Here is a 26,480-nt window from a genome sequence, read left to right on the forward strand (position 1 = left end):
GATGGCACAGCTGGCGCTGCAGTACAGTGCCCTTAACCACTGCGCCACCCGGTAAAAATAAAGAAAACCCTTGAATGAGTAGGTGTTCTAAAACTTTTGACCGTTAGTGTATATATATATATTTGTACATGTATTTAACCCCTTATTTTTGGAACTAAACAGTCTCCATATATATATATATATATACTGTACTTTCATTCTTTTTTCAACTGGTACTGGGAGACGTTCAGACAAATTGTGTGAGGTCTGTGGGTGTCCTAGAGCAACAACTGACATGTATGTGTTCGTGAGAGTCTCACCTTTCCACAGAGGGGTCATATTAGTGTGTAGCCCAAACTGTTCGGACACTACATACAGAAGTTGGCAGATTGGCTGTCCCGACTTCATACGAGTACCAAGACACTTGTGTGGGTTGTAGAGCAAAACAAATAACCACATTGTGTTCGTGAGAGTCTAATCTTTCCAAATCGTATGGACGCTACTGACGACTTTGTGAGAAGACTGATTTTCGGGATGTCTCATGGTCTGACAAACACTGCTCTAGCTCTGTCACCTTTCATTGCATAAAAAACGATAGATAGATTTAGAGTTGGGATAAACTTGGATTTTTTTCACAAGATACTACCCTCCACAACATAAGATTCACTCCAAATGAAAACTCCAAACCTACAGACTGATTTTGGACAAAATGACCTGGAAGGATTCCTACTAACAAAGATTCTTATTCCGAAGGACTATACAACAAATGCTCTGGCAAACCAATGACCAGCAAAAGAAGCACAACAGAAACCTGAAAATACCTGAGTGAGTAATGTTTCATTAGAAGCTAGTTTTAATGCCAAGAAGAAAAGTACATTACAATAATCTATTTTACTTTATAAGGACTGAATGCTACGTTAAGGATCCAAGCTTGCTTGGACAGAACAAATCTGGCTCCAACTTCAATTAGCATTGAGGTGTAAAGTGAGAGGTGTGAAAGCCTTGAGCCCAACAATAGCAGGAGAGTTTCACAGCCTCCCCCACCCAAATGCAGAAGCCTTTGAGGACCCCTGCTCCATGGCATCACTCTATGCAGAGGTTATCACAATACAGTACCCCTTGGATGTAAAGAATTAGAAGGCAAGGAAAGAGTAGAGATATAAAATTCCTTGTGGAGAGACACTTTTGCTACAAAAAATGGGAACGTACGCAACTTAATCTTCCACACAGACCATCCCCTGGCATGTAGCAGTGCTATATGAACACACGACCCCTCTGTCAAGAGGGCAACCTAAAATAGTTTCAGCTGGACTTACACAGAATCAAAGAGGAAGTGCAGCAGGAGAAGCTCTCTTTTTTGTAATTTTTTACATTTTTATTAGGATCCCCATTAGTTAACGCCATAACACTAGCTACTCTTCCTGGGGTCCCAAACCAATTAACAAGACATTACAAACAACCACAATCAAGACTTCACAAACATTCGACAAGTAGACAATACAAATAAATAAAATACCTGACATTTGATGCTTTCTATTTCCTGTCCAGTTATAGTCTATCGCATTAGAGGTTCTTTTATTATTTTCTTGAAGGTGGATTTACTTTTTGCCTGATAAATATGGATTGGTAAATTTCCATTCAGCTATGGCTCTATATAAAACTGTAGGTTTAAGGTGATTTGTCCTTGGCTTGGGTTGCCTTAGCTGCCCTGAATTTGCCTGTTTGGTTTGATTGTTATGCGTGTTGCTAGTATACACTAACTGGACTGAAAAATACTGTGATTTTTTGAATATTATAACATTCCTAAAGCATTTGTTTTTAACTTGAAGCCATGAGAAATTCTGATGCATTTGGACCAGGGATTGACCATATAACTGGACAGTACCCTAAGTGTGATAGGACCAGGGATTGAATCACCTGATTCAGAGTGTTAGATGTTACATACTCTGAACATTTTCTTGTAACAGCAATTCCCTTATCCATCTTAATAGCAATGGTATCTATGTTTTCTGACCATGATAAAGCTGCATCCAACATGACGCCTAGTAGTAAAAACATTTTCACTTGCTCTACATGCATTCTATTCATTGACCAATTCAATTGGGGATCATCAGGAAGCATATATCTTGAACTAAATACAATACATTTAGTTTTAGAAATGTTCAACCCCAATTTGTTCATATCAACCCACTCAGATACCATTCTTAGTTCACTGCTCAGTACATCTGTTAGCTCATTACATTCTGATGCTGCGCTATACATTGTAGAGTCATTAGCATACATGATCACTCTTGCTTAGTTCATTACTGAAGGTAAATAATTAGTAAAGATACAGTAGAGAAGTGGGCCTAGGCAAATTCCATGAGGAACACTACAGTGTATGTCTTTACTGTTTGTAAAGCTACCATTAAAGAACACTTTTAGCCTTTTCCTGGAGAGAAAGCTTTCCATCCAGGACAGAGGTGCAGACTTAAAACCATAACATTTGAGTTGACCTAGTAACAGTTCATGATCAATTACATCAAAAGCAGCACTGAAATGTAGCAACACTGCACCACCTAACTTCCTGTCAGCCATACTCTTTAACCAATCATCTGTCATTTCTGCTGAGGACACACTCGTAGAATGCCTTCTTTATATTCATGCTATCAGAATATGAAACTCGTTATCAGACCATTACATGAGAAATAATCCTTGATTTGTATAGATACATTTTTTTCCAATAATTTACTTAACAGAGGCAGCAAGCTTATATGATGACTATTAGGACCAATGAATGCAGATTTTTTTATCCTTAGGTAGTGGAATAACCTTTGACTCTTTCCAGACTTCTGGGCACACCCTATACATCAAGCACTTGTAAAAAGAATATGAGAGATTGGGGTAGATATTTGCTTAGCTGTAACTCTAAGCAATTTGAGGTCAAGATTGTCTGTACCATGTGACTTGTCATCAGAAAGAGACAGCAGCATCCTTTCTACTTGGTGAAATTTGAACATGCATTGCCTCTCTTTCATGATCCAAACTTTTATAAGGGTATGTGACATGGAGCCATCAGTTGGAATCATAGCATTCCTCAACTTGTTCACTTTGCCTGTAAAAAAATCATTAAAGTCGTTTGTGATGTCATGTGGTTTCGTAATAAATATACCCTCTGATTCAACAAAGGCAAACATGTACGAATTCCTACCCATAATAGTGCTGAAAACATTCTCCATACCTTGTTCCCATCACCCTTTACTTCAGCAATGTTGTGCTGATCGAATCCCTTCTTCTTTCCTGTATTTAGCTTGGTCACACGATTTCTTAATTTACAATAACTTTGCTTATCAAACAGAGTGCCAGATTTATCTGATACTTTTTTGGCATCATAACGTTGAATCATTACATTTCTCAGCTCATCATCAATCCATAAATCATAAATCATTTCATAAACAAACTTAGTGACATTTCAGGATAATCCTCACTACACACTTCTAACCGTTGCACATTCTTACTCTCATCCACAAATGAGTCCTGATTGAACCCTCTCTAGGACTTTTGGTAGATTACAATAGGGCCAGATTTGGTATTTTAGTTTTCCTAGTGAGTGCAACCAAGTCATGATCACTACCACCTAGTGCCACTGATAAAGCTTTAGAACAATGTTCAGCCATGTTGGTAAAAAATGTGATCGATACAAGTTGATGATGTGATACCGGACCTATTAGTGAACTGGTAGAGGTAGAGTTAGAGTTCTGGTTGGTAATGTCATAACTTGGGTCAGGTTACATACATTTGCAACAGAAATAAATAAGTGTATTTCTCATTGGACAGTTGGTGTTAAAAAAAAATCGATATTCATATCTCCCCAAAAATGGTTCCCTATTTTCATCAGATAACTTATCCAACATTTTGCAAATTAGCACTAGGTGGCCTATAGCAGCAACCAACTCATATAGGTTTCACATGTGGTAAATGCACCTGTTCCCACAGTACCTCTAATCCATTCAACATTAAGTCCTTACATTGTTTTGCTGGAATATGATTCTGGATGTAAACTGCAGCTCCACCCCTATATCTATTTCTGTCCCTCCTGAACAAATTGTAACCTTGTATAGAGATCTCTGCATCGTCAAAAGAAGAGTTCAAGTGAGTCTCTGATATTGCCAATACATGAATATTGTTTGACTGCCCTGGACAGCATATTTCATGCATTTTGTTCTTTAAAATGCATATATTCAAATGAGCAATTAACAGACCTTTCTTTGGTAGCTATACAGTATGTATATGTCCAAACATGAATCAGCAGTTGGAATCTGAGAGGGAGATACTCAGTGTGTGTGTGTGTGTGTGTGTGTGTGTGTGTGTGTGTGTGTGTGTGTGTGTGTGTGTGTGTGTGTGTGTGTGTGTGTGTGTGTGTGTGTGTGTGTGTGTGTGTGTGTGTGTGTGTGTGCGTGTGTGTGTGTGCGTGCGTGTGTGCGTGTGTGTGGCTGGAATTACTTGTGTCTGTTGCTCCCCCTAACTCCATGGGAGGGAGGGTGAACAATCAGTTTGTCATACCTCAGATATACTGTCACCTCATTCTCTTGCAGCCTTCATGGCTGGTATTAGTTCCTTTCTTCTTTGACAGACTGCATCTGAGAAATCATCATTGATGAAGATGAAGGACCCGTTAAGGCGTTTGGCTTTTCAAGGACTGCAAGCTTATCCTTGAAGCTGAGGAATTTCACAACAATTGGTCTGGGTCTGGCTCCATTGGCACCACCATTGGCACCACCAGTGCCCCCTGGTTTCCCAGACTGGTAAAGCCCTTTCCAGCTCAAACTGCTGATCCAATTGTAGCTCCTCAGAAAACAGCTTTCGAACTTTGTCATCTGATTCAGCCCAAGTCTCACTTTGTCTCTCTTGGATACTATCTATTACAAGATGATTTCTCCTCGATTGTCCATCCAGGTAATCAGCCTTCCCATACATGTTCTGGAGGGCCTCCCTGTCTGTGGTGATTTCATTCCGCATAGACCAACAGTTTCAGGGAAGTGTATCCTGTGTGGTCTTCAGTACATCCACATCCTTCTGTGTGAACTGAAGGCTTGTTTTAAATGTCTTGTACATGTTTAGGCAGGTCGTCCAGCCGTTTGTAGTTAGACTCCATGATCATTTGCATGAAGCCTTTACAGTTATTTTCCTGCTGGAGAATCATTTCCTTATAGAAAACTTTCTGTTTCTCAAATAGCTCACGTACCTGCCCAGCAAAGATGTGATCCTCGTCTTTTTTCGGAGGCATGATAGTAATGATAGTAGGACGAACCCTCTATTCACTCCGTGAAATGAGAGATGCCGGCAGTAGAAAACTCTGGAAATCGGTGGTCCTAAAACCAAGACAAATAGAAGTGCAGCCCTAGCCACAAGGGCTAACCGCTTAGCGTGCTTGGTATCCGGTAATAGTAGCCCAGGTTGCCTAACTTGATAGCTAGCAGCTAGGCTATGTATAGCCACCTTGTTTGAGCTAGGACATATATCAGTGGTCCCAGAATTAACACTAACTGCTCCCCCAGGATCCAGATACGAATAGGAAAGCTATTGTACATTTTTATTAGCTAACTAGGTAGTTTGTTGTTACAGCAAAATAAACCCAGTCTCTAGTCTCGTACTGCATGTGTTGATGACGTCGTCATGTGCCAAGCTTGTAGCTGAGGGAGTCTTTTGATAAAGACTCCCTCACCCCAACCGAGACAGACCAGACCTCTTCCTTTAACTTCTTTTTAATTTTTTTTATTTAGCGCCCTGCAATTTCACTGGCTGTTCGCGAGTTGGGACGCTAGCGTCCCGAACGATCCCACAGAGGTTAAAACCCCACAAACGGGGAACCCCAAGCGGAAAGTCAACTGCCCAGGTCAGAGCATTACTCCCTCCCTGAAATGAAGGATAATTTCACTCCAGTCAGCAAAGACCCAGACAACAGTCCAGCACAACAACACTCCCTCAACCAGACCCAGAGAGCTGGAGGGGGAGAGAGACATGTCTGCACTCTGGACTGTGGTGAGACAACTTCAACACGAGAAAGAGCAGTAGAGGAAAGAGGAGGCCCAGCGGCAGGATAAGATGAGAGCACTAGAGGAGGAGGTGAGAGTGCTATGAAGTGAGACAGAGAACAGCCCATGAGAGAGCTGGCCACTCCCTTAGAGAAGCCAGCAGGACAGTCCAACTCAGATCCTCAAAAAAATCTTGACATCCCAGCAGGGCAGATACATGAATAACCTCAACCCCAGGGGACCCCCCCCTCTCCTAGCACCCCCCCCCACACACACACACACCCCACACCCACTGAGGACACACACAGGCCACGGATTGTACTCCTTATGGACTCAAACAGGAAATATATACAAGAAAATCAACTTTTTCCCAAACAGACATTGTCTAAACTCTGGTGTCCAAACAACCAGCACACCCTAGACCTTCTCTTTGAGGACCAACTCGGGTCACCAAGCCACATAATATACACATAAGCACAAACAAACTGAGAGCAGAGCAGGAAAGGGTGGCCACAGCATTCAAGGGAGTGATTGAAAAAGCTCCTTGTACTTTCGCCAACGCACAATCACAATCCCAATGCACAATCTATCATTGTCTCTGATTGAGAACCATACTTAGGTAGCCTTTTTCCCACCTGTATTTGTGGGTAGTTGTCCATGCACTACGTTGGCTTCACGTTTTCGGTTTTCGGCTTATTGTTTTGTTGGCGACATCTTATAATAAAGAAGTATGTACGATCGTGACAGAATCTCTACCCTGCTACCACAAAAATACTTTCATCCTGCTGGTCACACATATGCTCAGGTTGTGAGCAGGCAAACAGGCCCAACCCCTACTCTTACACTAGCCCAAGCTAATGGTGTGTATCAGATGCTCAGCAGGCTCTGCTCACACTTACTGGTCTGAGGCCAAACCACATGACTAACAACACTTAACACTTTATGGAACACAAAGTCTTCACTATTTAATCTTGGAATATCCATGGTCTGATGTCATCTGCCTTTGACCTAAAGAGGAGGAACCTGGACTTCACCAAAGATATCAGAAATACAGACATTGTCAACCTACAACAACATGGTATAGAGGAGATGGACCAACTGGTTGCCCTCTAGGTTTCTTCATGCATCGCGCCGACAGAAACAAACATATCTCTGGTAAGAAGAAGAAGGGGGTGTATGCCTTATGATTAACGATTCATGGTGTAAACACAACAACACACAGGAACTCAAGTCATTTTGTTCACCTGACCTAGAATTCCTTACAATCAAATGCCGACAGCATTAACTTCCAAGAGAATTCTCTTCGATTAAAGTCACAGCCGTGTATACCCCCCCCCCCCCCCCCCCACAATGCCCTACCCCAGTTGGACAAGAGGAATATCTATGTAAGAATGTTCATTGACTACAGATCAGCATTTAACACCAGTCTCCTCCAAACTCGTAATTAAGCTCGAGACCTTGGGTCTCAACCCCACCCTGTGCAACTGGGTCCTGGACTTTCTGACGGGTCGCCCCCAGGTGGTGAAGGTAGGAAACAACATCTCCACCCCGCTGATCGTCAACACTGGGGCCCCACAAGGGTGCGTTCTCAGCCCTCTCCTGTACTCCCTGTTCACCCATGACTGTGTGGCCATGCACGCGTCCAACTCAATCATCAAGTTTGCAGATGACACAACAGTGGTGGGTTTGATTACCAACAACGACGAGACGGCCTACAGGGAGGAGGTGAGGGCCCTCGGAGTGTGGTGTCATGAAAATAACCTCTCACTCAACGTCAACAAAACAAAGGAGATGATCGTGGACTTCAGGAAACAGCAGAGGGAGCACCCCCCTATCTACATAAACCGGACTGCAGTGGAGAAGGTGTAAAGTTTTAATTTCCTTGACGTACACATCACAGACAAACTGAAATGGTCCAACCACACAGACAGCGTGGTGAAGAAGGCGCAATAGCGCTGCAACAGCGCCTCGCAACAGCGCCTCTTCAACCTCAGGAGGCTGAAGAAATTTGGCTTGTCACCTAAAACACTCACAAACTTTTACAGTTGCACAATCGAGAGCATCCTGTCAGGCTGTATCACAGCTTGGTACGGCAACTGCACCGCCCTCCACCGCAAGGCTCTCCAGAGGGTAGTGCGGTCTGCACAATGCTTCACCGGGGGCAAACTACCTGCCCTCCAGGACACCTACAGCACCTGATGTCACAGGAAGGCCAACAAGATCATCAAGGACAACAACCTTCCGAGCGACTGCCTGTTCACCCAACTATCATCCAGAAGGCGGGGTCAGTACAGGTGTATCAAAGCTGGGACCGAGACACTGAAAAACAGCTTCTATCTCAAGGCCATCAGACTGTTAAACAGCCATCACTAACATAGAGAGGTTGCTGCCAACATTCAGACTCAAATCTCTGGCCACTTTAATAAATGGACATAATAAAGGTATCACTAGTCACTTTAAATAATGCCACTTTAATAATGTTTACATATCATACATTGCTCATCTCATATGTATATAGTGTATTCTATACCATCTACTGCATCTTGCCTATGCCGCACGGCCATCGCTCATCCTTATATTTATATTTATATATTTATATTACATATTCATCCCTTTACATTTGCGTGTATAAGGTAGTTGTAAATTTGTTAGATTACTTGTTAGATATTACTGTATTGTCGAAACTAGAAGCACAAGCATTTCGCTACACTCGCAATAACATCTGCTAACCATGTGTATGCGACCAATAACATTTGATTTGATTTGAGGTGACAGAGAGCTGGTAGTCCTATCCACCAAACTACCAGGTGTGAAACAGGGAAGGGACTCAGGGGGTATGTTAATTTGGTAAATGGGAAGACCTAACTCACTCTTTTAAATTAATCGAAACAGAGAAATTCAAAAGGAAATGATCTCAACAGAGAAAAATGTTCTCCTGTGTGCTACCTATATCCCCCACGAGAATCCCCATACTTTAATGAAGACAGCTTCTCCATCCTGAAGGGAGAAATCAATCATTTCCAGTCCCAGGGACATGTACTAGTCTGTGGTGACCTAAATGCCAGACCTGGAAAAGAACCTGACATCCTCAGCACACAGGGTGACAAACACATACCTGGAGGTGACAGCATTCCCTCCCCCATATGCCACCCTAGACACAACTACAACAACACAACCAGCAAAACAGGTCACAACTCCTGCAGCTCCGTCACATGCTGGGTATGTACATAGTCAATGGAAGGCTTCGAGGGGACTCCTATGGTAGGTACAACTATAGCTCATCTCGAGTCAGTTGTACTGTAGACTACTTTATCACCGACCTCAACCCAGAGTCCCTCAGAGCGTTCAGTCAGTCCACTGACCTCAACCCAGAGTCCCTCAGAGCGTTCACAGTCAGTCCACTGACCTCAACCCAGAGTCCCTCAGAGCGTTCACAGTCAGCCCACTGACACCCCAATCAGACCACAGCAAAATCACAATCTACTTGAACAGAGCAATAATCAACTATGAGGCATCAAAGCCGAGCAAACTGCAGACTATTAAGGAATGCTATAGACCGAATGAAGGTAGTGTAGAATTGTCAGGAAATTGTTAGATTACATGTTAGATACTGCTGCACTGTCGGAACTAGAAGTACAAGCATTTCGTTACACTCGCAATACCATCTGCTAACCATGTGTATGTGACCAATAAAATGTGTATTGATTTGATTAGAAACCTACCAAAAAACTATTGGCCAACAACTAATCCAATCCCTCCTAGGCAACTTCCTGGACAAAATGTTTTCCTGCAATAGTGAAGGTGTAAACTTAGCAGTCTGAACAATATATTTGACCTATCAGCTAACATTTCAAATTCCCACAGAAAACCTAAGACAAATAACAACAATGAGAAATGGTTTGATGAAGAACGTAAAAACCTAAGAAAGAAATTGAGAAACCTATCCAACCAACAAAACATGGTAAAATGGTAAAATACTAAAATAATACAGAAATATAACAAGAAAAAAGAAGAAACAGCATGACAGAAAACAGCTCATTGTCATTGAAGAATCCATAGAATCAAATCACTTCTGGGAAAATTGGAACCCACTAAACAAATAACAACACAAAGAGCCATCTATCCAAAATGGAGATGTATGGATAGACCACTTCTCCAACCTTTTCAGCCATAAAACAAAGAAACGTATACATGATGATTTACAAAACTTAAAATCAGCTATTAAAGACTACCAGAACCCACTGGATTCTCCAATTATATTGGATGAGATACAGGACAAAATACAAACCCTCCAACCCAAAAAGACTTGTGGTGTTGATGGTATACTAAACAAAACAATAAAATATACAGACCACAAATTCAAATTGTCTATTCTGAAGCTCTTCAAAATTATCCTTGGCTCTGGCATCTTTTGCCTAATATTTAGGACCAAGGCCTGATCACCTCAATCCACAAAAGTAATAATTACTAAGGAATACGCGTCAGCAGAAACCTCTGAAAAATCCTCTGCAGTATCATCAACAGCAGACTCCAACATTTCCTCAGTGAAAACAATGTCCTGAGCAAATGTCAAATTGGCTTCTTACCAAAATACCGTACGACAGACCATGTATACACCCTGCACACCCGTATTGACAAACACACAAAACAAATGCAAAGTATTTTCATGCTCTGTTGCTTTCAAAAAAAAAATGTTTGACTCAATTTAGCATGAGTGACAGCATGGGCCACGTTTCCATTTCCTCAAAAGTATATCTGCCGTTGCAAATGTTACACTCCACTCTGTGAGGCACATCGATCTGCAGGTTGAACATGGTGAGATTGTAGACTCCTAAATTGATAGCGCAAATTGTTTAGGCAATTTTACAGCTAACTAGCTATGTTACATGCTGATGTTGTTTTTGGGATTATTGTGTGCAGCTACGTTTGCTAGCCAGCCAGCTAAAGAGAAAGAATTGCATTATGGATTTTGTAGTCGACTTGAGCTGCAACAGATTTCCACAACAATTTTCCATGTTGCTACCAACTTTATTATAAAGCCAATAATATTAGTGTTATTTAACACGGTAAATTAAAGGAATGTGTGGTTTACTGACAGATTCTGGCAATTCTTAATTGTAAAATAACTTGGTTTCAATGTTTAAAGGGATACTGTAAGATTCTGGAAATTAACCCGTTTTCTACATAAGCAGAGTCAGATGAACTCGTGGATACCATTTTCATGTCTGAGTGCCGTATGAAGGAAGTTAGAGGTCGTTTTGCGAGCAAGTGCTAACTAGCTTTAGCGAAACTTCCTTCGTATGGCACGCAGAGACATAACATTTTTATCCACAAGTGGTATCCATTTGACCCATTTCATGAGCACCAGTCTACCCTCACATTTTCTGTAGTGCTCCTAATCCCTTGCTGATTTGAGCAACTGTGTATGTCAAGTTTTACAGGGAGTGGCTAAGGGTTTATTACGTCAAACAGAAATGATTTCTGTCTCTAAATGATCTGGGCCATTTCAAGACTGTCTGTGCCTTCTGCACTTGCCGGAATCAATCACAAGGGAATGTCTCATCAGAATAAAGACCATGCATCATAGATCAATAGGACACGTTATTTTTAGTCCTATCCCAGCTGTACATACTTTTCACAACCTTAGTTAGAAAGCGCTTAGAGAAGACAGAGCCTCAGAACTGTCAACAACTTTTTGTTAGTCTCAAAAGGGTGGTGTAATGATCATTCACAGTGCAGGGGGTAAACACACACACACACACAGAGTGAGCTATCACAGCCAGCCAGATGAGGCAGGGGGAGATAGGAGCTCATCCTCAGATTTAACCTCAAGGTGTTTTTGCTGCAAAGGCAACAGAGTGGTCTCAAAGTTATGGTGATCTCCAGCCAACAGTGTTAGTGTTGAGTAGGTGACATCCTCTGTCAGACTCATCCTTGGCTAAAAAGCTAGACTAGCCTCTCACTACTATAGGCTCCACATGTCCTTGTGATTCCTGATAACAAGATTAACCAACTACAATTCAAGGCAAACAGTAAGTTTGGACATTTCATTTCGAATGGAGCCATTCATTTCCGAATGATTAAGTTAAAAACTAGTGTCTACCACAGTGTTAATTTTCTAAACAAAAATATTAGTCAAACACCTATTTTTCAGTGGCAATTGACGTGACATATAAATATTAGAAGTGAAGGGAAGGACGCGCCACACACAGCCTACATAAGCAGGGGAACAAGCGGTGAGTGTGGGCAGACAGGCTCCTCTCCGGGTCTGCCTCCTATTATAGATGTCACACAGGTAACTCTATTGCTTCCCTGTAGCTAACCAGTCACCACCAGCCTTCTCGTTAGTTACCTTTTGCCTGATTATGAAACGCAAACTGCTTTACGAAATTAAAAACAATAGCAGCATTGAGTTTAATAGTAAAACAACAGTCTTGCTATGTTTTTTTCTCCCTTGAGTACAGACAATTAGGCTATGGGAATTTGTAGACGGCAGGGTAGCCTAGTGGTAGCCTGGGGTGGCAGGGTAGCCTAGTGCTTAGAGCATTGGACTAGTAACCAGAAGGTTGCAAGTTCAAACCCCCAAGCTGACAAGGTACAAATCTGTCATTCTGCCCCTGAACAGGCAGTTAACCCACTGTTCCTAGGCCATCATTGAAAATAAGAATTTGTTCTTAACTGACTTGCCTAGTTAAATAAAGGTAAAATATATATATATTTTTTAAGTCCCGCTCAACCCTCCCACCTTCCCCACTGCATTTCATATCTATTCATGGAATTTCTATCTGCAACGTTTGAGAAAGTTTAGCAACTGAACGTAGCCCTGGTAACATTACCAGTAGCTTATATGCAACATTTGCTGATTAGAGGCCCATTGTCAGCAACCATCACTCCTGTGTTCCAATGACACATTGTGTTAGCTAATCCAGGTTTATCATTTTAAAAGGCTAATTGATCATTAGAAAACCCTTTTGCAATTATGTTAGCACAGCTGAAAACTGTTGCCCTGATTAAAGAAGCAATAAAGCTGGCCTTCTTTAGACTAGTTGAGTATCTGGAGCATCAGCATTTGTGGGTTCGATTGCTCAAAATGGCCAAAATAAAGAACTGTCTTCTGAAACTCATCAGTCTATTCTTGTTCTCAGAAATGAAGGCTATTCCATGCAAGAAATTGCCAAGAAACTGAAGATCTCATACAACGCTGTGTACTACTCCCTTCACAGAACAGCGCAAACTGGCTCTAACCAGAATAGAAAGAGGAGTGGGAGGCAACGGTGCACAACTGAGCAAGTGGACAAGTACATTAGAGTGTCTAGTTTGAGAAACAGACGCCTCAAAAGTCCTCAACTGGCAGCTTCATTACATAGTACCCGCAAAACACCAGTCTCAACGTTAACAGTGAAGAGGTGACTCCGGGATGCTGGCCTTCTAGGCAGAGTTCCTCTGTCCAGTGTCCGTATTCTTTTGCCCATCTTAATCTTTTCTTTTTATTGGCCATTCTGAGATATGTATTTTTCTTTGCAACTCTGCCTAGAAGGCCAGCATCCTGGAGTCTTCTCTTCCCTGTTGACATTGAGACTGGTGTTTTTTTGGGAGGGGGGGGGGGTTCAAGCTCCTTGAATGTGCTGAGAATGTTTCAAAAGACAGGCAACTGCACCATTCCCATAAAGTTGTAGGGAGGTTGTATGCAAAATAACCATAGAACAACCACACTCTCAGAAACATATATGGTTCAACAATATATGCTACCAAAGATGAGCATGAGTACGCAAACAGTTGTCAAAACTTGGTCTTCAACCAGAGATCCATATGATTTTTTTCAAATACTGTAAAACTATTTGGTAGCTTATGTATTTTTACATTTTATCTTGAAGACAATGTTTATTTGCTTTGATGCTGGTGTTCCATTTATTGATGTGCATTTGCGAGGCACAACAAAAAAGAAACCAAGGCAAGCATCACAGTTCTTCTTGTGAAACATTAATAAGTAATACTTTTTAGATAAAACTGTATTAAATATATTCACGTTACCAAATAATTGATTAAAACACGCTGTTTTGGAATGAAGGTCTACAGTAGCGTCAGTAGCTCTCTGTAGCGTAGCACCACAGCTAGCTTCTGTCTTCCTCTGGGTACATTGACTTCAATACAAAACCTATGAGGCTCATGGTTCCCACTCCCTTCCATAGACTTACACTTGTTGTCTGTGCCCAGTAATGTTTTTACCATGTTTTGTGCTGCTACTATGTTGTGTTGCTACCATGCTGTGTTGTCATGTGTTGCTGCCTTGCTATGTTGTTGTCTTAGGTCTCTCTTTATGTAGTGTTGTGTTGTTTCTCTTGTCATGATGTGTGTTTTGTCCTATATTTATATGTTATTTATTTGTATTAACAGCCCCTGTCTTCGCAGGAAGTCTTTTGCCTTTTGGTAGGCCATCATTGTAATAAGAATTTGTTCTTAACTGACTTGCCAAGTTAAATAAAGGTTAAATAAATAGAAACTGACATATTGTCCACCCAATCACAGGATCAGAGAATGAATCTAGTACTGAAAGCATAAACTACAGCTAGCTAGCACTGCAGTGCATAAAATATAGTGAGTAGTTGACTCAAAGAGAGAAAAATACAATATTTGAACAGTTTTAAACAAATTCATTTCTTCCAAAATTAAGGAGAAGCAAGAGAGAAAGAGAGAGAGAGCAATATTTGGTTGTATTTTTTAAACTTTCACTAGCTACCGAAGGCAGCTTGCTAGTTTAGCCTACTCAAACACCCGGCTCAAACAGAGAGGGATGCTATGTTAGCTAGCTGGCTATAGCTATCCAACACTGGAACTCTTCCAAGTCAAGGTAAGCTTTTGGTTTTATTCATTTATTGCCACCAGGGCCCGCCAGTGTAACTGCTAAACATCTTTCTGACTGTACACTGTACTGCATGATTGTAGCGGGCTTACTAACGCGTTAGTTCTAGTAGGTACAGAATGTTGACTATGACCGTGACAATGTTGTAGGCTGTGTATAGAAGTTAGCGGTCATGAAAGGAAACTTTGGCTTGGTCACAGACAGCTGATGTGTTGTGCACTGAAGTCCACAAGCGAAGGGAAAAGGTGAGAGGAGGAGAGCGCATAGATTGTTGGGAGAAGGAATTATATATACAGTGGTCAAAGTGATCATGCTGTTTTTATGTGGCTGCTATGAAAGTGAACTGTATTTGCGTGTAATCAGCGGTGTATTTATTCCGCCGATTCTATTGAAAAAAGTTTCTTCAGTGTAAGCAAACAGAACAAAATGAGGATTAACATCCCTGAATTTGTCCAATAGAAACTCTCATTTGCAACTGTTGGACTAATGATTACACTCTAAATTAGCTAGATGCAGTCAAGAGTGTGCTAGGCGGTCTGTCACTTTGTTTACTAAAAATTCTCTCGACCTATGCACCTACATTGTAAACTTTCATTCATAGACTAGGTTGTAGCAACTACATGATGGGTACAGGGACATTTTGAGTGTCATGTAGTAACCTAAACGTATCAATGTGACATTGAGCTGGGTGAATGGAATATGAATGACATAATAGAAATAAAGCCATGCTCATGATTATTTTTCAATACATCATCCTCCCTCATCTTAAACGGCATTGACCGCCACTGCCCTCTACACATGCTGAGTTCACACACAAGATCCCATTAGGTCTACAGAAGTAAATGCCTATAAAAATCAGTGGGCATAATAAAATACCTAACTGATGGGATACACAACAGTTTTATCACAAATTATTGTCTACTAAATTAACAAAATAAGGCTATGCCATTGCACAGCCATAGGCTTCTACAAGCAAGCATTACTGCTGAGCTGAGCTTACTGCTGAGGTTACTGCTGAGGTTACTGCTGAGGTTACTGCTGATCTTACTGCTGAGGTTACTGCTGAGGTTACTGCTGATCTTACTGCTGAGGTTACTGCTGAGGTTACTGCTGAGGTTACTGCTGAGGTTACTGCTGAGGTTACTGCTTACTGCTGAGGTTACTGCTGAGGTTACTGCTGATCTTACTGCTGATCTTACTGCTGAGGTTACTACTGAGGTTACTGCTGATCTTACTGCTGATCTTACTGCTGAGGTTACTGCTGAGGTTACTACTGAGGTTACTGCTGAGGTTACTGCTGATCTTACTGCTGAGGTTACTGCTGAGGTTACTGCTGATCTTACTGCTGATCTTACTGCTGAGGTTACTGCTGAGGTTACTGCTGATCTTACTGCTGAGGTTACTGCTGAGGTTACTGCTGAGGTTACTGCTGAGGTTACTGCTGAGGTTACTACCAAGGTTACTGCTGAGGTTACTGCTGATCTTACTGCTGAGGTTACTACTGAGGTTACTGCTGAGGTTACTGCTGAGGTTACTGCTGAGGTTACTGCTGAGGTTACTGCTGAGGTTACTGCTGAGGTTACTGCTGAGGTTACTGCTGAGGTTACTGCTGAGGTTACTGCTGAGGTTACTGCTGAGGTTACTGCTGATCTGCTGAGGTTACTGCTGAGGTTACTGCTGAGGTTACTGCTGATCTTACTGCTGAGGTTACTGCTGAGGTTACTGCTGAGGTTACTGCTGAGGTTACTGCTGAGGTTACTGCTGATCTTACTGCTGAGGTTACTGCTGAGGTTACTGCTGAGGTTACTACTGAGGTTACTGCTGAGGTTACTGCTGAGGTTACTGCTGATCTTACTGCTGAGGTTACTGCTGAGTTACTGCTGAGGTTACTACTGAGGTTACTACTGAGGTTACTTCTGAGGTTACTACTGAGGTTACTGCTCAGGTTACTGCTGAGGTTACTGCTGAGGTTACTGCTGAGGTTACTACTGAGGTTACTACTGAGGTTACTACTGAGGTTACTGCTGAGGTTACTGCTGAGGTTACTGCTGACTGCTGAGGTTACTGCTGAGGTTACTGCTGAGGTTACTACTGAGGTTACTACTGAGGTTACTGAGGTTACTGCTGAGGTTACTGCTGAGGTTACTGCTGACTGAGGTTACTGCTGAGGTTACTGCTGAGGTTACTGCTGATGTTACTGCTGAGGTTACTGCTGAGGTTACTACTGAGGTTACTACTGAGTTACTGCTGAGGTTACTGCTGAGTTACTGCTGATCTTACTGCTGAGGTTACTGCTGATCTTACTGCTGAGGTTACTGCTGATCTTACTGCTGAGGTTACTGCTGAGGTTACTACTGAGGTTACTACTGAGGTTACTGCTGAGTTACTTACTGCTGAGGTTACTGCTGAGGTTACTGCTGAGTTACTGCTGAGGTTACTGCTGATCTTACTTACTGCTGAGGTTACTGCTGAGGTTACTGCTGAGGTTACTGCTGATCTTACTGCTGAGGTTACTGCTGAGTTTCTGCTGTGGTTACTGCTGAGGTTACTGCTGATCTTACTGCTGAGGTTACTGCTGAGGTTACTTACTGCTGAGGTTACTGCTGAGGTTACTTAGGTTACTGCTGAGGTTACTGCTGAGGTTACTGCTGAGGTTACTGCTGAGGTTACTGCTGAGGTTACTGCTGAGGTTACTGCTGAGGTTACTGCTGATCTTACTGCTGAGGTTACTGCTGAGGTTACTGCTGAGGTTACTGCTGAGGTTACTGCTGAGGTTACTGCTGAGGTTACTGCTGAGGTTACTGCTGAGGTTACTGCTGAGGTTACTGCTGAGGTTACTACTGAGGTTACTGCTGAGGTTACTGCTGAGGTTACTACTGAGGTTACTGAGGTTACTGCTGAGGTTACTGCTGAGGTTACTGCTGAGGTTACTGCTGAGGTTACTACTGAGGTTACTGCTGAGGTTACTGCTGAGGTTACTGCTGAGGTTACTACTGAGTTACTGCTGATCTTACTGCTGAGGTTACTGCTGAGTTACTGCTGAGGTTACTGCTGATCTTACTGCTGAGGTTACTGCTGAGGTTACTGCTGAGGTTACTACTGAGTTACTGCTGAGGTAACTGCTGATCTTACTGCTGAGGTTACTGCTGAGGTTACTGCTGAGGTTACTGCTGAGGTTAGTGCTGAGTTTACTGCTGAGGTTACTGCTGAGGTTACTGAGGTTACTGCTGAGGTTACTGGAGGTTACTGCTGAGGTTACTGCTGAGGTTACTCTGATCTTACTGCTGAGGTTACTACTGAGGTTACTGCTGAGGTTACTGCTGAGGTTACTGCTGAGGTTACTGCTGAGGTTACTGCTGAGGTTACTGCTGAGGTTACTGCTGAGGTTACTGCTGAGGTTACTGCTGAGGTTACTGCTGATCTTACTGCTGAGGTTACTGCTGAGGTTACTGCTGAGGTTACTGCTGATCTTACTGCTGAGGTTACTGCTGAGGTTACTGCTGAGGTTACTGCTGATCTTACTGCTGAGGTTACTGCTGAGGTTACTGCTGAGGTTACTGCTGAGGTTACTGCTGAGGTTACTGCTGAGGTTACTGCTGAGGTTACTGCTGAGGTTACTGCTGAGGTTACTGCTGAGGTTACTGCTGAGGTTACTGCTGAGGTTACTGCTGAGGTTACTGCTGAGGTTACTGCTGAGGGTTACTGCTGAGGTTACTTCTGAGGTTACTTCTGAGGTTACTGCTGAGGTTACTGCTGAGGTTACTGCTGATCTTACTGCTGAGGTTACTGCTGAGGTTACTGCTTACTGCTGAGGTTACTAGGTTACTACTGAGGTTACTGCTGAGGTTACTGCTGAGGTTGCTACTGCTGATCTTACTGCTGAGGTTACTGCTGAGGTTACTGCTGAGGTTACTGCTGAGGTTACTGCTGATCTTACTGCTGATCTTACTGGTTACTGCTGAGGTTACTGCTGGATCTTACTGCTGAGGTTACTGCTGAGGTTACTGCTGAGGTTACTACTGAGGTTACTGCTGAGGTTACTGCTGAGGTTACTGCTGATCTTACTGCTGAGGTTACTGCTGAGGTTACTGCTGAGGTTACTGCTGAGGTTACTGCTGAGGTTACTGCTGAGGTTACTGCTGAGGTTACTGCTGAGGTTACTGCTGAGGTTACTGCTGAGGTTACTGCTGAGGTTACTGCTGAGGTTACTGCTGAGGTTACTGCTGATCTTACTGCTGAGGTTACTGCTGAGGTTACTGCTGATCTTACTGCTGAGGTTACTGCTGAGGTTACTGCTGATCTTACTGAGGTTACTGAGGTTACTGCTGATTACTGCTGAGGTTTACTGCTGAGGTTACTGCTGAGGTTACTGCTGAGGTTACTGCTGAGCTGAGGTTACTGCTGAGGTTACTGCTTACTTACTGCTGAGGTTACTGCTGAGGTTACTGCTGAGGTTACTGCTGAGGTTACTGCTGATCTTACTGCTGAGGTTACTGCTGCTTACTGCTGAGGTTACTGCTGAGGTTACTGCTGAGGTTACTGCTGAGGTTACTGCTGATCTTACTTACTGCTGAGGTTACTGCTGAGGTTACTGCTGAGGTTACTGCTGAGGTTACTGATCTTACTGAGGTTACTGCTGAGGTTACTGCTGAGGTTACTGCTGAGTTACTGCTGATCTTACTGCTGAGTTAGGATACTACTGAGGTTACTGCTGAGGTTACTGCTGATCTTACTGCTGAGGTTACTGCTGAGTTACTGCTGAGGTTACTGCTGATCTTACTGCTGATCTTACTGCTGAGGTTACTGCTGAGGTTACTGCTGATCTTACTGCTGAGGTTACTGCTGAGGTTACTGCTGATCTTACTGCTGAGGTTACTGCTGATCTTACTGCTGAGGTTACTGCTGAGGTTACTGCTGAGGTTACTGCTGAGGTTACTGCTGAGGTTACTGCTGAGGTTACTGCTGAGGTTACTGCTGATCTTACTGCTGAGGTTACTGCTGAGGTTACTGCTGAGGTTACTGCTGAGTTACTGCTGATCTTACTCCTGAGGATACTACTGAGGTTACTGCTGAGGTTACTGCTGATCTTACTGCTGAGGTTACTGCTGAGGTTACTGCTGATCTTACTGCTGAGGTTACTGCTGAGGTTACTGCTGAGGTTACTGCTGAGGTTACTGCTGATCTTACTGCTGAGGTTACTGCTGAGGTTACTGCTGATCTTACTGCTGAGGTTACTGCTGAGGTTACTGCTGAGGTTACTGCTGATCTTACTGCTGAGGTTACTGCTGAGGTTACTGCTGAGGTTACTGCTGAGTTTTTATTGACTGAATATATATGAAACAATTTAGCAGTTAGGATTTATTATCTATAATGCGTATGATAAATTAAGCATTGTTGTACACTGTTGGCATATACTGTAGATAAATGCGCAAATATTTTTTTACGGCCTTGCCCTTGTGTTCTAAAAAAACAACTATTTTCCATTCCTAGTAGTCTGCGAGTTCTCAAACAGTACAAACATGTAAAATACCTCAGTGCCAGCAGCACATTGAGGAAATGAACGTTAAATCCAGACTACAAAACACATGGGGTTGAGTCCAGAGAAAAACAATGAGCCTGATTTACATGTGTCGGTCCTGCTTCTCCTACCGGATTCAGAGCAGCACACCGCCTGAGGAAAGCCTAGTGAGCCATAGGAAAGAGCAGCCTGAATCAGCTATGTCAGTCAGTCAGTAAGCACCAATACGGAGACCTGCAATTGCCATTAAAGTCAACCTGAAAAACACATTCACTGGTTGTCACTCCTCACACATCAGAAACATTCCTCAATTAATGAAACATATATACATGAAAAGGTTAGGTGTCTGCCTCTCTCACAGGTTGTTAGTGGTGACCGACACAGGGGTTTTTCTGGAGTCGACTCTCTCCAGACTAGATATTGTTTATTCTGGGTTTCATCCTTCACATCTTGAGGTCAACACTGTGTGTCACAGTCCCTGATCAAGGAAGTCATCCAACTAGAACACAAGTGTTCTGTTTGGTGGTGTGTTCTATTCAGCGCATGCCATTCTCTTCTCGAGCATGTCAACACGAAGCAGATAAAACAGCCTTCCAAAAGCCCTACAGCGGGAACTATAGCGTTAAGACTTCAATAAACTATTACAGCTGCGTGTAGGATAAATGTGCAGTCGCAAGCAGTATAGCACAACAGAAATGAAAAGTGAGGTGGGATAAACTGAAGAACAAGTGTACTTCCTGGAAGCTTAACATAGTTCTTTTCCCTCCCTTAAGAGACAGCAAATGGAGTCTCTCAGGTGCTCTTTTATCCTTTTTTCCGCTAGACAAAACGCTGCAAATTACCATCAGGTTAGCTATACTATAACACAATGCTCCTAGCTGTGTAAATAGGCACATTGTCTGACTGGGGATCAGAGACACAGACAGGAACACACCACACTGATAAATGGGCTGCAATTATTATCAATATTATAATAATTATTATAATAATTATGCAGTACACAACAGGGTGACTGACCCACCAAACGACACAACACCTGTTTAACAATGGAGCGGAGGGATGCAGAACTAGGCAGAACAATTGTGGACCTAAGGGCTTGAATGAGCAGAACAAGAGATCAAACAGGCATCTACTGCACTAGAAAAGAGGACAGTGTCATAGAGTCCACCTAACACTGAGAGAGGATGATGGATGACAGGAAAGCTGCCTGCAAGTAAACTCTGGGCATGATCGTGGCCCATCTCTCTCTCTCTCTCTCTCTCTCTCTCTCTCTCTCTCTCTCTCCCTCCCTCTCTCTCTCTCTCTCTCTCTCTCTCTCGTCTTAACTAACTAAAACACATGTACAGTTCGTACGTTCTCACCCCTCTCCTAAAGGTGTTAAGAGCTTTCAAGCAAATTTCATGTCATGACGAATTTGGTATTGTCTGTCAGTCCATCTGAGACAAACAGGTGACAAAACTATGGAATAATCAGCACATTAAAAGAGAAGAGGAATGGAAGCTATTACAGTGAAGGTCTCCAGAGCCTAGTGAGGCAGAGGACAAGACTGTGAGCCCTCAGCCGGGGGAAATCTCACTCTAAATTAGGGAGAAACCTAAGTATGGACTTGGTAGGCGGTGGGGCGCGAAAGACAATAAAATACAGGTCTTATGGTCTGTGTGACGTGCTAATGTAGCTGCGGTATCTAAGATCTTAGTGTGACTTCCCAGGTCTATGATTGACCTCTCTCTCTGGGAGCCTTGCATTTCAGACACGGGTGTAACACGCTAGTGAGGGCAGACTGAGGGGCTACTGAGGGCAGACTGAGGGGCTTGTGAGGGCAGACTGAGGGGCTAGTGAGGGCAGACTGAGGTGCTAGAGAGGGCAGACTGAGATGCACAGGCGCTCTTTTATAACCCTGGAGAGGGTTCACAGGCTGGGTTACTCACACAATCACAGATGCCTTAGCTTTGGCTGCAAAACCCCCACTATGACAGCGGATACATTTCTCCCAGCCTAGTATTGAATTCATGGATAAACCACAGCATACTGTGTGTGTGTGTGTGTGTGTGTGTGTGTGTGTGTGTGTGTGTGTGTGTGTGTGTGTGTGTGTGTGTGTGTGTGTGTGTGTGTGTGTGTGTGTGTGTGTGTGTGTGTGTGTGTGTGTGTGTGTGTGTGTGTGTGTGTGTGTGTGTTAGTGATGGAGGGTAAAAATCAATACAGTAGAGTATCGCAATGTAATTTTTTACGAAATTATATAGATTATATGACTCCAAGTATGGATTCTCAAAAAAATGGTAGTTAACACTAGCTAGTACTAGACAGCTGTACCTGTGCCAAAACCCAGTTATTTATATTTCTCTAGTTCATTCTCCATCTTCTTTTTAAATGGTGAGACAAAATGTTTTTTCAGAACTTTTGTTTCCATGAGTGATCAAAACTTGTTTTCTAATGACCTTCTACTCATAAAATGGTGAGTATGTGTTTGGACATCGAATCATAGTCAAATTGCTGTATCGAATTGCAATATGCAGTTGAAGTCAGAAGTTTACACACACTTAGGTCGGAGTCATTAAAACTAATTTTTCAACCACTCCACAAATTTCTTGTTAACAAACTATAGTTTTGGCAAGTCGGTTAGGACATCTACTTTGTGCATGACACAAGTAACTTTTCCAACAACTGTTTACAGACAGATGATTTCACTTATAATTCACTGAATCACAATTCCAGTGGGTCGGAAGTTTACATACACTAAGTTGACAGTGCCTTTAAACAGTTTGCAAAATTCAAGAAAATTACGTCATGGTTTTAGAAGCTTGTGATAGACTAATTGGCATAATTTGAGTCAATTGGAGGTGTACCTGTGGATGTATTTCAAGGCCTACCTTCAAACTCAGTGCCGCTTTGCTTGACATCATAGGAAAATCAAAAGAAATCAGCCAAGATCTCAGAATTTGTTTTGTAGACCTCCACAAGTTTGGTTCAACCCTGGGAGCAATTTCCAAACGCCTGAAGATACGACGCTCATCTATTCAAACAATATTACGCAAGTACAAACACCATGGGACGACGCAGCCGTCATACCGCTCAGGAAGGAGACGTGTTCTGTCTCCTAGAGATGAACGTACTTTGTTGCAAAAAGTGCAAATTAATTCCAGAACAACAGCAAAGGACCTTGTGAAGATGCTGGAGCAAACAGGTACAAAAGTATCTATATCCACAGTAAAACGAGTCCTATATCGACATAACCTGAACTGTCGCTCAGCAAGGAAGAAGCCACTGCTCCAAAACCGCCATAAAAACCAGACTACGGTTTGTAACTGCACATGGGGACAAAGATCATTCTTTTTTGAGAAATGTCCTCTGGTCTGATGAAACAAAATAGGAAAATGATGTGGATATATTGAAGCAATATCTCAACACATCAGTCACGAAGTTAAAGCTTTGTCACAGATTGGTCTTCCAAACGGACAATGACCCCAAGGACCCCAAGCATATTTCCAAAGTTGTTTATAAATGGCTTAAGGACAACAAAGTCACGGTATTGGAGTGGCCATCACAAAGCCCTGACCTCAATCCTATAGAAAGTTGGTGAAAAAGCATAGAGAGGCCTACAAACCTGACCCAATCACACCAGCTCTGTCAGGGGGAATGGGACCAAATTCACCCAACGTATTGTGGGAAGCTTGTGGAAGGCTACCTGAAACGTTTGACCCAAGTTAAACAATTTAAAGGCAATGCTACCAAATACTAATTGAGTGTATGTAAACTTCTGACCCACTGGGAATGTGATGAAAGAAATAAAAGCTTAAATAAATAATTCTCTCTACTATTATTCTGACATTTCACATTCTTAAAATAAAGTGGTGATCCTAACTGACATAAGACAGGGAATTTTTAACAGGATTAAATGTTAGGAATTGTGAAAAACTGAGATTAAATGTACTTGGCTAAGGTGTATGTAAACTTCCGACTTCAACTGTAGATAACATCGTGAGAATTGCAATAAATATCGTGTTGTGATAATTTATTTTGAGGTCCCTGGCAATTCCCAACCCTAATTTGTGTGTGTGTGTGTGTGTGTGTGTGTGTGTGTGTGTGTGTGTGTGTGTGTGTGTGTGTGTGTGTGTGTGTGTGTGTGTATCCAATTTGTAAGTCGCTCTGGATAAGAGCGTCTGCTAAATGACTTAAATGTAATGTAATGTGTGTGTGTGTGTGTGTGTGTGTGTGTGTGTGTGTGTGTGTGTGTGTGTGTGTGTGTGTGTGTGTGTGTGTGTGTGTGTGTGTGTGTGTGTGTGTGTGTGTGTGTGTGTGTGTGTGTGTGTGTGTGTGTGTGTGTGTGTGTGTGTGTGTGTGTGTGTGTGAAACAGTGAGAAAGAGACGGTATCGGGGAGAGAGTAAGAAATAACATATAGTACCTAAATAAAATGTTAATTGTATTAGCATGGGACAGAGAGAGGAGAGTACCACTTTGAGATGGGGGTAGGTCTTCCCTGCGACCCAGGGTCAAACTGCAGTAACATGCTGCAGCTTGAGGCAGCCGCCAGTGAGAGCGCAAAATGATGCGTTTGCGAATGCAGCTGCAGCGCAATTCCAATGGCAGAGGGGTTTCCTGTGAGAAATGAATGAGCCACTGGACACAGGACACAAGCTAGGAGACAGTGAACAGCCCCGGGTGTGTTCTGTTGGTCCATGTTAACTGTATACTGTCAGAAATAAAGTTACTGTGTAGTGTGTGATACAGTACTTCAAACATATACTGTCAATTGTATTGCTCCATAAGCCTTGTCTATAAGGGAAAACATGGGAGAAGAAAACAACCGTTTCAGGCTGCTATATAATGAGACACGTAAGCGAAAGTGAAATATGAAACCCGAAAAATAACAGGAGTTACACCCTGCGGCCTCTGTCAAAGTGTTCCCAACACAGCTGTGTGTTGCCGTGGTGTTGCCGTGGTGTTGCCGTGGTGTCGCCGTGGTGTTACCGTGGTGTTACCGTGGTGTGTGCAGTGCGCAGTGAGGTCCCAAGCTCATTGAGGGCTTTGATTTTGGGCTCGCAAGCAAAAAAGCACATGAGATGACACATCAGTGTAGCTACACCGCTCAAGCCAGATGTGCTCCTACATGTACATGCTGCCGCATCCCTACCATGTGACAACCTGGCGGTAAGCTTTGAAGGCCATGCATTCTTTCACGGGTCCTGCAATCCCACTACTGCAACACATCCACACACCCACTGGGCACACACTGGTTGAATCAGCGCTGTTTCCATGTCAGTTCAACAAAATTACGTCGAACCAATGTGGAATAGATGTTGAATTGAGGTCTGTGCCAAGTGTGCACATACTTACACACAATCAAGTGCGCGCACACACACACACACACACACACACACACACACACACACACACACACACACACACACACACACACACACACACACACACACACACACACACACACACACGCCTCTCCAAATGTCCTCTCCAGCCATTCTTCTTTACCTGTGGTTGGATCGCTCAATTCTTTCTCTTTGCGCTCTCTCTCCTCTTTCCGTGCTCTTTTCCCCCCACTCGTTCTCCCTTTCTTCTCCTTTTTCCTGCCCTCCGACATGCTGTCAGTTGAAAGTGTAAATCCTCGAAGGAAAAAAACAAACAGAAAAAAAACAGGTAGTCCTGTGGGGAGCGCGTGGCAAGTGGGCACTAGACTCAGAGCGTCTCCAATCCTATATAGACGCACACCAATCACCCACAGTAGGGAAACACCTACTCACAGCAAGGCAGAGAGAGAGAGGGAAGAGAGAGAGGAAGAGAGAGGACCGAAGAGGAGGGGCGACAGCGCTAAGGAGAGAGAATGGGGAGGGGAAGAAAGAGGGAGGGTAGTAAGAGAGAGAGAAAGGGAGTGAGCAAAGAGGCATTTCCCATTGCTGTCAAGCAATTAACTGTTCCCTGCCTGGAACTATCAGATAAGCAGAGCCTCTTCCAGGCCCTCAAGCTGGAGCGGAGACCAGAGAGAGAGAGAGAGAGAGAGAGAGAGAGAGAGAGAGAGAGAGAGAGGAAACCCCTACAGAGTGGAAGAGATGGCCAGTATAGAGAGAGAGGAAACTCCCACAGAGTGGAGGAGATGGC

At 43.0% G+C, this 26,480-nt stretch overlaps 1 protein-coding gene across 2 annotated transcripts in view; it reads right to left on the reverse strand.

The window, feature by feature from the left end:
- Positions 1-26,112, reverse strand: part of LOC135544157 (pro-neuregulin-2, membrane-bound isoform-like) — a 121,312-nt gene extending 95,200 nt beyond the window's left edge. For both annotated transcript variants that reach the window (XM_064971569.1, XM_064971568.1), the window contains exon 1: positions 25,857-26,112. In XM_064971569.1, the coding sequence (XP_064827641.1) occupies positions 25,857-25,965 (109 nt within the window). In that variant the 5' untranslated portion in view covers positions 25,966-26,112. The remainder of the gene's footprint in view (positions 1-25,856) is intronic.
- Between the last annotated feature and the right edge of the window lie 368 nt (positions 26,113-26,480).

This window comes from Oncorhynchus masou, chromosome 8, assembly GCF_036934945.1.
Source record: "Oncorhynchus masou masou isolate Uvic2021 chromosome 8, UVic_Omas_1.1, whole genome shotgun sequence".
NCBI lineage: Eukaryota > Metazoa > Chordata > Actinopteri > Salmoniformes > Salmonidae > Oncorhynchus > Oncorhynchus masou.